At 42.9% G+C, this 13,858-nt stretch overlaps 3 protein-coding genes across 20 annotated transcripts in view; 2 read left to right on the forward strand and 1 right to left on the reverse strand.

Moving 5' to 3' along the window:
* The first annotated feature begins 7,683 nt into the window (after positions 1-7,683).
* On the forward strand, positions 7,684-10,243 carry LOC121698373 (gamma-glutamylaminecyclotransferase-like). 9 transcript variants are annotated; one of them, XM_042080421.1, is made up of 5 exons: positions 7,690-7,776; positions 8,143-8,245; positions 8,365-8,435; positions 9,097-9,592; positions 9,679-10,243. In XM_042080421.1, the coding sequence occupies exons 3-5, from the start codon at positions 8,397-8,399 to the stop codon at positions 9,681-9,683; spliced, it is 540 nt and encodes a 179-aa protein (XP_041936355.1). In that variant the 5' UTR covers positions 7,690-7,776; positions 8,143-8,245; positions 8,365-8,396; the 3' UTR covers positions 9,684-10,243. The 9 variants fall into 9 exon arrangements, with proteins under 9 accessions (XP_041936352.1, XP_041936354.1, XP_041936355.1 ...); XM_042080420.1 differs by having other exon boundaries at positions 7,688-7,776; positions 8,216-8,251; positions 9,097-10,243; XM_042080415.1 differs by having other exon boundaries at positions 8,106-8,245; positions 9,097-10,243.
* A 239-nt stretch (positions 10,244-10,482) lies between these two features.
* On the forward strand, positions 10,483-12,115 carry LOC121698374 (gamma-glutamylaminecyclotransferase-like). Of its 2 annotated transcripts, none has more exons than XM_042080424.1 (2): positions 10,483-10,980; positions 11,064-12,115. In XM_042080424.1, the coding sequence occupies exon 2, from the start codon at positions 11,124-11,126 to the stop codon at positions 11,595-11,597; it is 474 nt and encodes a 157-aa protein (XP_041936358.1). In that variant the 5' UTR covers positions 10,483-10,980; positions 11,064-11,123; the 3' UTR covers positions 11,598-12,115. The 2 variants fall into 2 exon arrangements, with proteins under 2 accessions (XP_041936358.1, XP_041936359.1); XM_042080425.1 differs by having other exon boundaries at positions 11,109-12,115.
* An 81-nt stretch (positions 12,116-12,196) lies between these two features.
* The window catches only part of farp1 (FERM, RhoGEF (ARHGEF) and pleckstrin domain protein 1 (chondrocyte-derived)), a 63,381-nt gene continuing 61,719 nt past the window's right edge, over positions 12,197-13,858 (reverse strand). For 8 of the 9 annotated variants that reach the window (XM_042080411.1, XM_042080410.1, XM_042080408.1 and 5 more), the window contains 2 exons: positions 13,444-13,595; positions 12,197-13,181 (listed from right to left, as the gene is read on the reverse strand). In XM_042080411.1, the coding sequence (XP_041936345.1) occupies positions 13,100-13,181; positions 13,444-13,595 (234 nt within the window). In that variant the 3' untranslated portion in view covers positions 12,197-13,099. The remainder of the gene's footprint in view (positions 13,182-13,443; positions 13,596-13,858) is intronic. The other variant, XM_042080405.1, reaches the window with a different exon arrangement.

Below are 13,858 nucleotides of genomic sequence, written 5' to 3' on the forward strand. Positions count from 1 at the left end.
AACTCAATTCACATATGCTACCACTAAAATATATAGACTATAGTACTTAAGATGTTATATCTTTCCACCCAGGCCTAAAAGCTCAGAAGGACTCCAAAGGTGCTTATGAAATATGCAGCCCTTCTCGCTGTGTACTGACTGTCTGGCATGTGATTAAATGCCAGCTGGCTCTTCACATTTCATTTCATACTTGTTGTTTTGCATCGGGATAGCACACATCCTCTCATCTCTCCTATTTATGATGTACTAGCCTGTAAACTGTTATCAGCTTGCACCCTGGTGCAGTGCGCACCGCCGTTACGCATCAAACTTCTGTCTGGCGGATCACTCTTCATTAATAACATTCAATTAGAGCACTCACGCAGACAGGGGAAAAAAGCATTGGTTTCCTGGACAGCTGTGTTGCATTTGTGAGATTGCTGAGTGGCACGTGCCATTGTGAAACTTCCATCAAGCTTCCATCACCCCCCCCCCCCCCCCCCCCCTCCCCACCATGGGACGTGCAGAAGAGGAGTTTGTAGGCCTTGTAGCTGGGTGGCACAGACGATCTTTGTGGAGGCTCATCAGATCCTAATGCTTCAGTGAACAGAGAGAACTGTTATAGGCCATTTGGAAGTCTGCCAGCTAATCTAAGATGCCCCCCCCCCCCCCCCCACACACACACCCCACCACCCCATGCCTAAGATTTCATAAGCGGTCGATGCCTAGCGATAAGACCAGAACAAATCGGTGTGTCATCAATCTTTTCTCTCCATGTTTCTTATCGGGACAACAGGCACTCGTGTGATAACTGCTCTCTTTTGAATGCACACTGCCTTGAGAGAGGGTAAGGAGAGAGAGAGAGAGAGAGAGAGAGAGAGAGAGAGAGAGAGAGAGAGAGAGAGAGAGAGCAAAGTACTGTAGATTGACATGAGATATTTATTAGCTGAGGTGATAACCTGAATTTGAAGAAGGCCTCCTTTGTCCTCCCATAAACCCATGTCTCCACAGTTAACAATCTGTGTTCTGATTTGACCCGACTGCTGTCTGGGATCCATCTGGGATCCGCGTGGGCTCATTTGAGTTGAATTTGTAATGCTGCAGGTTTACCTGGACTAGGGGGGAAAGGAGAAATGCATTCTGTTTGCTGTGAAGCCCAAATCAGGCTGGACCTCTCTGCCTGTTCCTGACAGGCATGTGCATCATTGGATGATTTTAATCTTTGGCTCATGCATGCATGGCAAATCAGTTTTTCCTTCATGCTTCAAATTACCAGAGATCCCAGGTTGTTGCCGAAGGTATGAATTTACACTTTGGGGGGGGGGGATTCTGCATTAGAAATTCACATTTGTGAAGCACAGCTTACCTGCTCATGCTAATCCTTTTCCTCAGACCCGGCCAACTGGCACCGGTGCTTAGGCATGTACACATATCCCCTTCTCCCTCTTTCTCATACACACACACACTTACACACATACTGTACACACACACACACATACATACATTCATACACACACACACACACACACACACACACACACACACACACACACACACACACACACACATACATACATACATTCAGACACACACACACACACTTACAAACACACACACACACATACATACACTCACTCTGTCACACACACACACACACACACAGACGGGCGGGCCAAGGAGGGGGCTTTGGAGTCATTTTAAAAACGGTCGGCCGGTCCACTCAAGCAGATGGCGAGAGCTCCAAGGACGCGCGTGTCAGGCTGCAGAGGGCCCGAGTGCTGGAGTGGGCACCCAGAGAGGGCAAGCGCACTCCTCCATCCCCAGCCCCACCATAAGAGGCTGGTGCAGGGGCATTTTTACAAATCGCACGACATGTTGCCCATATGGTGATATCACCCAGGGTCAGTTCCAAGTGGCCTCAGTAGATGGAGGGACACAGCTGCAGGTTTAAATGAAGAGGGAAAGAAAGAGAGAGAAAGAGAGGGACAGAGAGAGGAAGAAAAGAAGAGAGGGAAGAAGGAAGGATGAAAGGGAGAAATGCAGGAAGGAGAGGGAATACAGAGTGTGAAAAGAGAGAGGCATATTCATGTTTGTTTTAAACGCGGCTTCACTGCCTTAGACATTATTCCAGCAATAAGCAAAGCACGACTAATTGCATTAGCGGCAGAAATGTGAGACACAAACAATTTGTTCAGCTCGGAGCAGCGTGAGCCCTGAGGGGAAGGGAATCAGAATGCTGTGAATAACGTTTCGGAAATATATTGTGGCAGCCTTTGATTTAAATGTGATTGGCTGATGAAAGGAATGGTTTGCGATTAAGAGGGGGATAAAGATATCAGGAGCGTTGATCATTCTCTCATTTTCGCTTACTTTCCTCTCAAAGCCCCTGGAATGCCATTGCATACATTTGAAACTGCATAGCCGAGATGAAAGGATGTGAGAGCGATAAGCATTTTTCTTTCTTCCAAGCACTGAAACGAAAACTTGATTTTTTTTTTGTTCTTGTCCTTGATAGCAGGTCAACTGGTGCCGTACGCAAATGTAATGCATTTATGTCTGTTTGAGTGTTTGATATTCTGAGAAACTTTTGCTCAGAATATTTTTTGGGAGATCAGGGGAAACTTTAGCCTAGAAATCTAGACGCACCCTAGCGGCGGCAAATTAATTTGCTCAGCCTGTACGTCTAGTATCAAACCATAGGGATTTCTATTGGCTGACGCCGTGGACGTCATCCAATCACAGCGCTCTATTTTGTTAGAGAGTCTTAAGGCGGGCTTAACAGAAAGACGACAGTCCTGCGACGGTAGCATCAAGGAAGGTGGCTATGGCGAACGAAGAGCGGTTGTTTGAATCGGCGTTGGCGTCAACTTTGGAGGAGTTGGACTTGTGCTTTTCTTTGAAAGTTGAGCAACACAATGCACTTAAGTCATTCCTTTCGAAGAAGGAAGTATTTGCCGTTTTGCAGACCAGATACGGTAAAAGTTGACTTCCCCGTTCACTGTTTTCATCGCTCTGGCCACGTCATCCTGCTCTTTGTTCTGATTGGTCGTAGCGCTGGCCTATTGCATGCCTAGGCAGTTTAAAAGACAATTCTCTGCCCACCCCTTGGATTAAGCGAGGTGAATGGTTTGATTCCAGACTATACATTTCAATGATATAGGATGGCCTGCCAGGCTAGGGAAACTTTGCTCCTACCCACTCCTCCACGGTCTCATCTCTCAATTTAAAGAAATGAACCCCTCTCACATCTCACCACAGTGTAGATTTTTAACAAAGATAAACTCTCTTTTTTAATATCTTTTTGGCTTTTGGCCTTTATTAGAAAGGACAGAGAAGTGAAGACAGGAAATGAGAAGGAGAGAGAGGTGGGGCTTTGAGAAATGACTTCAGGCCAGACTTAAATCTGGTCACCAAGGCTGCAGCTCCACTACAGCTAAAGCTGACAATAACAACTCTTTTTTTGGGCTTTTTATGCCTTTAATCAGACAGAACACTGGAGAATGAAAGGAACTGAGTGGGAGAGAGAGTGGGGATGGGATCCGGAAAAGACCACGGGGCGGGAATCGAACCCTGGTCGCCAGGACGTGACACGTCCGGGGCTGAAAATAACAACTTTTAACATGGAGGAATAAACCCCCTCTCATCACCCACTGCAGAGGAGATTTTTACTGAAGATAAACCCTCCTAAGTACACCTGACATGCAGGGGAAACATAGAGGTCAGGACAAGTATTCTGATTGCTCACTACAGGCATGATGGATAACAGTGAGCCAAATATTGACTTTCTCTCGGTCGGGCATCATGAAAACCAGGTAGGTTTTGCACCGACCTCCGAATGAGTAGCAACGTCGACAACACTTTGGACAGGAGCTCTGGCGAGTGAACATAACCAGTTAACAGCGTTCCGGGCAGCCAAGGTCACATGCCTGTCGATACAGGTTCGGACGAAGCTGATGTCCATGTCAGGTGCAGTTATAATCACGAAAGCGGATTGAGAGCCTAGCTCTTTTCCCAGACCCTTCGTGGGTGACATGTCATACAGAAAATGAGTTATTGAAGAGGGTGAGAGAGAAAGAGAGAGAGGGAGAGAGAGAGAGAGAGAGAGAGAATTAGCTCCCACCTCTTTTCTTTCCCTTATCTCGGCTCGCCTCGCAGGGGATGAATGGAGCCAACAAATCCAGGCTGGGGCTCTCATCTCTGGGCCAGTCGACAGAGCGCCTCCCTCTCTTCTCCTGGACATCTGCCTCCTGTCTTTAATAACTTGCCAGAGGGTCTGGCAACAAACGCACCACAGTCTGTCGCTGTGGCCCTCCCCAAGTGATAATATCACCAGATGGTGCAATAAAAAACCCTTTTCATTACACCGTCGGTGTCATTTTCTGGTGTGGAACCGAGAGGTGAATGCTGCTTTCGTGTTCTGGCCTGCCAGCATCATACGAACCGTTTGTCTGATACAAGATCATGATTAAGAACAACATTTTGAAGGGAATAATTCTATGACCGCTTGTCAAGAGGATGTGTCCTTGTTTGTGTATTCGCCTCTTGATAAAAAGCATGGCCAACACACATCTCTGGAGAAGGCGATCAGAGTGGATGCACTCAAACCAAACAGACAACTGCAACCGACTGGAGTGGTCTGAGTCATCCACTCGTCCGTGCTTTGACCCTTCAGCAAACCACCTACCTGTCAAACATAAGGTGTGACAGGCCACATGGCAAGAAGGGCACCGAACGTGCCAGAGAGACACGGTGTCTTGCCCCACCCACACACACACACACACACACACACACACACACACACAGACACACACACACACACACAGACACACACACACACACACACACACACACACACAGACACACACACACACATACACACACACACACACATACATACATACATATATGCATAAACACTCTCTCTCTCTCTCTCTCTCACTCTCTCTATCTTTCTCTCTCTCTCCATAGCTGTTTTTACAAAAGAAATAGAAGAGATACAGAGTAGACAAAGAAAAGAAGAGTGAGAGGGACCGTGGAAAAGAGTGAGGGGATCATAGTAGAGAGAGAGAGAGAGAGAAGGAGGCTGAGAGACAAAAATACCATGGGATAGAGATAGAAGGAGACAGAGAGGAAGAGAGAGGGACTGTGGAACCATGAGTGAAAGAGGGAGAGGACAGAGTGAGGGACCATGGGAGCATGGGACAGGCAGTAATGCAGGCTGTCTGATCTGATTATACAGTGGGCCATTGTAGCCACTCCAGTGCATCGTCCTGGCCCCCTGAGTGTCCTGGAAGCCAGGCAGGAAAATGTGCCTCCGCCACTAATATCTCCAGCGATGGGGCTCAGTACACAGCCACTCACCGTGGCTGTCATCTCTCCAGTACCCCTCAACCCCCTCCCAACCGGCTGCTCTCCACATGTATGTGTGTGTGTGTGTGTGTGTGTGCTCTCATTCTCACTGGGTTAAGAGGCTTATGGCGAGGAAATGAAGTTTATGTCACCTGTGACTTTTATGTTTCTTGACTGCCATTAATCAAGTGGCAGTGGGATTATGGGAGACTGTAAGTGCAGGCGTGTACAAGTGAAATGGCGGAAAGGTTTATATATAAGTGGTGTCTTATTTTTACATTTGTACATTCTATTGTGTATGCATGCCTTAGGAGCCATGTCTACACAGTACAGTGCAGGAACATTAACACATCAGAAACTACCTACACACCACAGCAATGAGCAACACAAGAAAGGATTATTATGACATGTAAATGTCATGTATACATTTTAAAGTATGAAGTATGTTACAACCGGCTTGTTCCCAGACCAATTTAATGAGGGACATGGACATTAAGGTTTAAGTTTTACTATAAATGATTAATTTATTGAGGAAAAGCAAAAATGGTAACCTTACTAAACATGAGATATCTAGGGGAAATGGGAGTGTGGTGGCATGTGTGCATGTGTGCATGCAATGAGGGTTATAGATGAAGAGTTCAGATGCAAAACCCTCTAAATCCGTCTGACCACTTTTCTTTTAAATGAGCATTTAAATTCAGGCTCCTATAGGTTTTTGCCTATAAATCGATATTTCAGACCAGGAAGAGAGTGGTATTTAGTGGGGTTAGAAGCTAAATTATTTGATTAACGTATACTATGTGTGGAGAGCATCCCCTCACCATCTTTATCTCATTTTTGACATAGGTGACATTTAGAGGCTTTTGCATCTGAACCCTTCAGATATAGGCTAATTAGGGAGACAAAGATAGAAAGAGATAAAGATACAAAGGGAGAGAGACAGACAGACATACAGACGGACAGAGAGAGAGAGAGAGAGAGAGAGAGTGGTAATGAGAGGACAGCCCCTTACATATCTACACCTTCTTATAGGTGCACCCAATTACCCAGCCTGCCCATGCACTGACATGTGATGGCCTGAGGCGCGGGGGGCCGTAATAAGTATGTAAATGTGTTTGATAGTACCCAGTATCATCTATATGTAAAATGTGACATGTGTACAGTTTTCAGCACAGTCTAAAGCCATTACTTTTGTGCACATTAAGTGAGCAGAAAACGTTGGCTGATCATTAAACTGTTGGGTAAGACTCCCTGCTGTAGTCAAAGCTTATCTCTGTCACGAGCACAGAGAGGAATGTTACATTGTGTTGATAAGTTACAGCTGGAGAAGTGTTAAACATGATATCTTCAGCAGTGATTGTGTACCCCATAGATTACCTACTAAGTCTGTGCTTCTTCATTTTTTCACATCACACAAGACACAGAGGTCATTACTGATAAAAAAATGTCACATCGTTTGGTATTAATTTACAGAGGAGATAAGTGGTTCTAATTTCAGAAAGCAGGGCTTTTTGGCACTTGAGCACAATTATTTTTAGTTTGTTTCCAAAATTCTGAGGACCCACTCAATAGCTTTCAACTTGATTCTGACTCAGAAAATGAACTGGAATGTTGAAGCAATACAGCATTTTGGAAAGACATTGGACATTCTGAGCCCAAGCTTTCACTAATCTTGACCACCCAGACGCAAGAGTGTATACACTGCATTAGACACACATCAAAGGAAATGCCTTCCCTCCAGATGAGAATGAGCCATATAACAGTAATGCATCAGTTATTAATGGAGCATATTTACTTTGCCCCACTTGACATGATTAATTTACTAGCCTATGCTGCACACATAAAGAATCATCTCCATTGTGCAAGAAAATATGGGCCTATATTTTGAGAAATGTGCCTCTCAGACAGAGATTGAGGAGAGAAAAGAAAATTGTAGGTTACTTCAGATCCACCATACTGAAATTCACAAGAGGATGCCAATTGTCAATATACATAAATGCCATGCAATGTTAGAACACTTAAGTTATAATGATATATATTATATTTACAACAATTAAATATATCTGGTAAATTAAATGAAAAAGGCTCTGAAGGAAGTATGCAACAACAGAAGAAATGAATAGATACAATATGATGAATGATGGTCAACAGAGGAACAAACGGTTCCTCCTGTGTCCAGTCACGCTGTGAAAACTGCAGAGGACATTGCACATCCTGTACACAGTTCTTGTACAAAGGGAGGATAGAGAAATTAACATGATATGAGGCGGGTGCTTTGATCAAAATGGGGTTGACCTAACTTTATACTTTATTGCAGGGTTATAAAAAGAGGAGTTGATATTAAAAGTAGCCAGAGCGTGATCAGGTTAATTGATTCGGTGACTTTTCTCAGTGTACACTAGATTTCTTATACCACGTGAGTTGAAGACACAAAAAAGAGAAAACTATGTAAGTGGTTTTTATCATGCTTGTAGTACATAAATACCTTGGGGGTAATTATTATTGTTGTAGGCTAAATATATATGCCTTTTAAAGTGTAAGCCTTTATCCCACACCACAAGGCAGGACCTGAGTTATACCGTAGGCCTTTAAAGTTGTTAAAGTCTTTGGGTTTATTCAGTAATGAAATGAGATAGGTCTTGGCTTACATATTTATATGCTATATATGTACATGCATATTTTAAAGCAGGAAGAAATTGCATACATTAAACATTCATGTACAGTAGATATAAGAAAGCTCCCGAAACATCATAGATGGGTTATTCTCTGTTTAACAGCTATAATAATGACGTGCATGATTACACTCCTGTACAGTAGGAGGCAGTAAAAAGTGAAAATAAATCATATGTTGGGAAAAAAAATCGTCGAAGAATACATTTTGTTTCAGCTGTTTCCTGGACAGCGTGTGAAGTGATCAGTAAGTGTAAGACTCTTTTTATAGAAAAGAATAGTGTGCAACATGACAATATATTTGTGTTGTATTGTTATTATTATTTTCCCATCTAGCCTAAATTCTTTTTATGTGCTTGGTTGCAGGTCACCGACTCCAGGTCTCTCCGATTTATGGAATGAGAATCAAAACAACATCATTGCTCACTTCAGCACTTGTGAGTGAGTCGTGTGAGAATCTCCGCAGATAAATAGTAGGCTAACATAATTATTATAGGCCTATAGACGTAGGAGTTATGTTCATTGATTTAAATACAGGCCTTTTAAAGTGTAATAATTGCGTACTTACCGGTATTTAATGGCCATATTCGAACTGCAAACTTGCAAAGTTGCAGTTGAGACTGGTTGTCCATCATACGACTGTAGTAGAGGAGCTTATAGCCTACAACTTACATTTCTTAACAAGGATCGTTTCCTTGTGAAAAATTAACATAGGCTACTTAGTACAAGGAACATATTGAAAGCATACATTAAAATGTGTTAGAGTTCTGTTAGAGTTTTTTTATGAAATTGCATGAATGTATGCAACCAGCGAAAGGACTTTGTGGAGAACATCCTTAGGGCTGAGCTACACCAGGCGCGTAACTGAAGCGTTCCGTTCGCGTTGCGTCTGCTGCAACAATTAGCTTCCATTATAATCAATGGAAGTAGCTACACCAGACGTGACAGTGGGGCGTACGTTCGAAAAAAATAGTCCATTCATCTAAAATGGATTTTACGCGTCGCGAACGGAACGCTTCAGTTACGCGCCTGGTGTAGCTCATACCTTAGTCTTGATAGAGCCTAAACTGAGATGGACTTTTTGAATTTCTCTTTCAGGGCTTAGTGGCCTTTGTGCTTCCAGCAGTCCAGATGACTCAAATCTTTGTGTATGGCACTCTGAAGAAGGGCCAGCCCAACTACTCCAGAATGTTGGACCCTGCCAATGGGAGGGCTTCCTTCCTTGGTCGAGCCAGCACCATTGACAAGTTCCCTCTGGTCATTGCTGGCCAGTACAACATCCCGTTCCTCTTGAACATCCCCGGAAAGGGCCACCACGTCCAGGGGGAGGTCTACTCTGTTGACGACCAGATGCTGGCTTTCCTGGACCGTTTTGAGAGCATCCCTGACATGTACCAACGCACCCTGGTAAAGCTGAAGGTGGAGGAGTGGGCGAAGGAGGGTGGGGCTACGCGAAGCCCAGGGAGCGCGATGGAGGCTTTCGTGTACAGCACCACCACCTACAAGCCGGAGTGGGTGACGTTGCAGAGTTATGAGAACTATGATGCTTATGGTGATCATGGTCTAGAGTATGTGACCCGTGAAGCCAGGGAGGATTCATTTTGAATCTTGAATTTCCCCTTGAGGATCAATAAAGTATCTATCTATCTATCTATCTATCTATCTATCTATCTATCTATCATTAAAATCCAGTCCAGTCACTGATCATCTCTTGTTGTAGGCAAAGTAGTTAGGTCTGACTAAAGACAGTTTTTAAATGTGTATGGTTTAAACCTCAGTTTCTTCAGAGTTTAAGGAGTGCCTGGTGAAAATCAGGTTTATTAACTGTTGTTTGTAAATATACTTGGCAACATGGTCTGGTCAACGTCTGGTAATGTAGGTCACTTATACGTCAAGCAATTTTTCTATATTTTTGAATTTAGGCATTGTGTAATGAGGCATTCTGATTTGAGTTACTGAAATTGCATTGCATTATTGTACCTCAGGGTAGGATCAGTGGACCTCTTGTTTGGGTCCAGATATTTTCCACTTCAGGAATGATGACATAAGCTGCCTGTCATCCTATCAATCACTCAGTGTACCATTTATCACTGGTTTTACGCTTAGCCCTAATGGTTTCAGAGTTTAATCAGACATAACACTCCATGTAACTTTACAACAACCATTCCATCAACTAACCAGATCTCCAGGAATTGAAATGTGTTCATGTTCTACGTCCTGCTTTCAAGTAATCATATTTTCTTAAGATTATAGAACTAACTATAACTAATAGGTTTTTACGTGATGCATTTTACCTAGTTTTTAAAAGCACAAGTAATCATATTTTCTTAAGATTATAGAACTAACTAACTAATGCATTTAACCAAGTTTTTAAAAGAGGCACTTTACTTGACTATGTTTTTGACAAATGTGTTTGATTACGTAAAGACAGTTCTGCATAATAGATAAATGATTGTTAATTAGTAAGTACTAATAGAGTTGTGGAAATAAAGGCACTTATTTGGACAATAGTGGCCACAGTGTGTTTATTTCAATATTATTTTACTAACTGCTCAGTATATATACAGTACACAGAAAGTCAATCATTTAGCCATACAGCATACAATTTCATGTCTTGCAGACAGTCTTGTAGATTAATATCACTCACATCAGGTGATTGTCTAAGACGCAACCTGAAGTAAAAAGAAGTCATCATCATCACTACTGTACATTAAAAATGCACGGTCAGGTATACCCCACAATGTCTTCACAGACCAGCAGTGGGCTCCGGACCACTGGTTAAAATCTGCGACTTATATGACCAAAGTCTCATATTTATTGTAAACACATTCACCTTCATGCTCTTCTTTCCTCTTGTGATCCATTCATTGAGGATTCAACCAGGGAGAGGTTGAACATTAACACTGTGACCAGCAAAAGAGTTCAATGCTTATGCAATAAGGGCACACCAGTGTGAAAACAAGAAGACAGTTACAGCCAAAGGTATTTCACTTTATCTTTGATCAGATAGGAAAGAAAAGTTATGTAATGACTGAAGTGACTGAAGTCAGTTCTGATCTTTGGAGACCTAGGAGAGGACTGACGCGGAGAATGGTTGGTTTTCTACACAGTGATTAGTGGCCTTTATGCAAGCAGCAGTCCAGATGACTCTAGTGTTTGTTTACGGGACGCTAAAGAAGGGCCAGCCTAACTACTTCAGAATGTTGGACCCTGCCAATGGGAAGGCTTCCTTCCGTGGTCGAGCCAGCACCGTTGACAAGTTCCCTCTGGTGATCGCTGAGAAAGGCAACGTCCCGTTCCTCTTGAACATCCCTGGACAAGGCCACCACATCCAGGGGGAGGTCTACTCTGTTGACGACCAGATGCTGGCGTTCCTGGACCATTTTGAACGCACCCCTGACATGTATCAACGCACCCTGGTAAAGCTGAAGGTGGAGGAGTGGGCGGCAGACACTGGGGCAGTGCGAAGCACAGGGAGCACAATGGAGGCTTTCACTTACAGCACCACCGCCTACAAGCCGGAGTGGGTGACATTGCAGAGTTATGAGAACTATGACTCCTATGGTGATCATGGTTTAGTGTTTACCACTCACCTTTAGGAAGTGTTAATTAGCTTTGTGTGATTAGTTTTAACTGAAACCTGTAGTCACAACATTGAGACTTCCTGTGGCGTTGTATTCTACACTACAGCGGTGTCTTTTGTACCACAGGTTAGCTTGAATGATCACTGCATCTTCCTTGGGTGAAGAAATTTGAAAAGACAAAAATTCAGAAAGTTTCAGAAAGTAGTTTTTAATACTATTCCTGTCGATCACCCTGTTCATAAGGGCTTGCTGTTACTACTCCTGCTCCGTTTTAAGATTTGGATGGGACAGGGACAATTCTGTTATATTGAATCAATCCATAAACCAGGTATCCGTACAGTCATTTGAGTATAACTACATGTTCTGCTTTCTTGAATAGGTAGGAGTGCTAATAATTAAATAAGAAAACCAATACAGATACAGGCTAAGAGTGTTTTGTTGTGATTGTTCTGTGCCCACTTGATTATGAGAGCATAAAAATACTCAAATGCAAATGATTTTAATATGTTGTAATAAAGTAATAAGTACAAACTACAGCAGTAAATAGAAATTAAATTGTGTTGAACACACGCACACACACCCTAGAGTATGCTTTCATAATCACTACATACAACAAACGACCAAAATCTCATATTTATTGTGGAAACATTGACATCACACATTTTCTTGCCCATATAATCCATTTGTCCATCATTCATAAGGTGTTTTTCTTTATTACGGCATTCCTGTAGAGGAAACACTATTTTCTAAAATGGTTCCTTGTAAACGTATCAACAACATTTAAAAAAACTGATATAAAGGCAAGGACAGCATTCAGAGAGAAACAAAATATATAGACAGATATTTTGGCACTAGAGCAGGGATGAAAAGGCAGACTCTGTCCTTCAAGAAATAAAAACACAACAATTGGAGTTGTAAGTGAAATGGACTGAGAAACAAAACATGATGTACCATTATACATTTTGGAAAAACGTTAAGTGATTCACAGTGGTTCACCTTATTACAAATTGTATAAAATGACCTATAAAACAAAACCGGTTCCAAAAATGGGTAAGAACCCCTACAAAGTCTCTGTGGTAGTCTCATGCCACCAGCACACTTTGAAAACGTCCAGATATGCATAGACACGGTGTTCAGGTTTCTGTGAAATGTGAAGAGTAAAAACAAACAAGATCAACAAAAAAAAGAGGATACAATGTCAAAACGGTATCAACTTGCCTGAAGTGATCTGTATTTGTGACGGTCCATCCACATTACAGAACAGCATAGTGTCACCATTGGTATGCTACCAAAGAGCCAAACATATCTAAATGGAAATGAACGGCTCATCCTCTGTGCAGCTTGATGAAGAGCAACCTGATTGCAAGACCAGTGGGTCACTGTGTTCCACTGATATGGATGGTCAGGAGTGATACGTATTGTGGGGGGGGGGGGGGGGGGGGGGGTGGAGGTGGAGAAGGGGTGGGGGGAGAGTCAGGCCTCCCCGACAGATGCTCAAGGGAGGGTCAAGTAGGGGGTCAGTAGGGGTAGGGGTCCTTCCGGCTGTGGAAGCGGGCGTGACTGGAGGAGCTGGTGGCACTGCGGATCACCTCCATCCACCTGCAGAGACACGCAACACAGGAAAGAACAGGGGGGCATCACAACAGTTACTGGGCAAAACAGGCTGGAAAGTCAAGACAGTTCTGCACTTACCAATCAGCCTAACCTGCATTTATGAATGTACAGTATGTCTTACTGTGTTGCAATCATTTAGCATATGCATTTGACAAGTTGACTTTGACGCATTTTTAAAAATGTGGTTTGTTTTTTAACTTGTTGCACATTAAATTGAACTTGAATGTGGAGTAAACTAAAGCAGTACCTCTCAAAGGTGTACTCGCTCTCCGACCTAAAGTAGTAGACGTGGGACTTGAAGTGGAGTTTGAACACGTAGTCTTTGTGGATGTTCTCAGACTCTGACGGAATGGTTATCGAGTAGCCAAGCAAAGGCAGACTGGCCAGTGGGTAATCATCCTGAAATTCAACCAATCAACCAACTGATCAATCAATCAATCAATCAATCAATGACTTGTTTTACAGAGCATATCTAAAACACAATCCATAGAGTATGGCAAACACAAAGGGGTTTAAATCATAAATGTGTGAAGGCTGGTTAATTATAATAATCAATATTAGAATACTTTTGTTTGATTTCAAAAGGAACAAGTTCTGTGTACTTTATCTACATGTATTGGTACATATTATGGTTTCTGATCCAATGAGCTCCAATCAGCTTG

Source organism: Alosa sapidissima, chromosome 23, assembly GCF_018492685.1.
Source record: "Alosa sapidissima isolate fAloSap1 chromosome 23, fAloSap1.pri, whole genome shotgun sequence".
Classification (NCBI taxonomy): Eukaryota; Metazoa; Chordata; class Actinopteri; order Clupeiformes; family Clupeidae; genus Alosa; species Alosa sapidissima.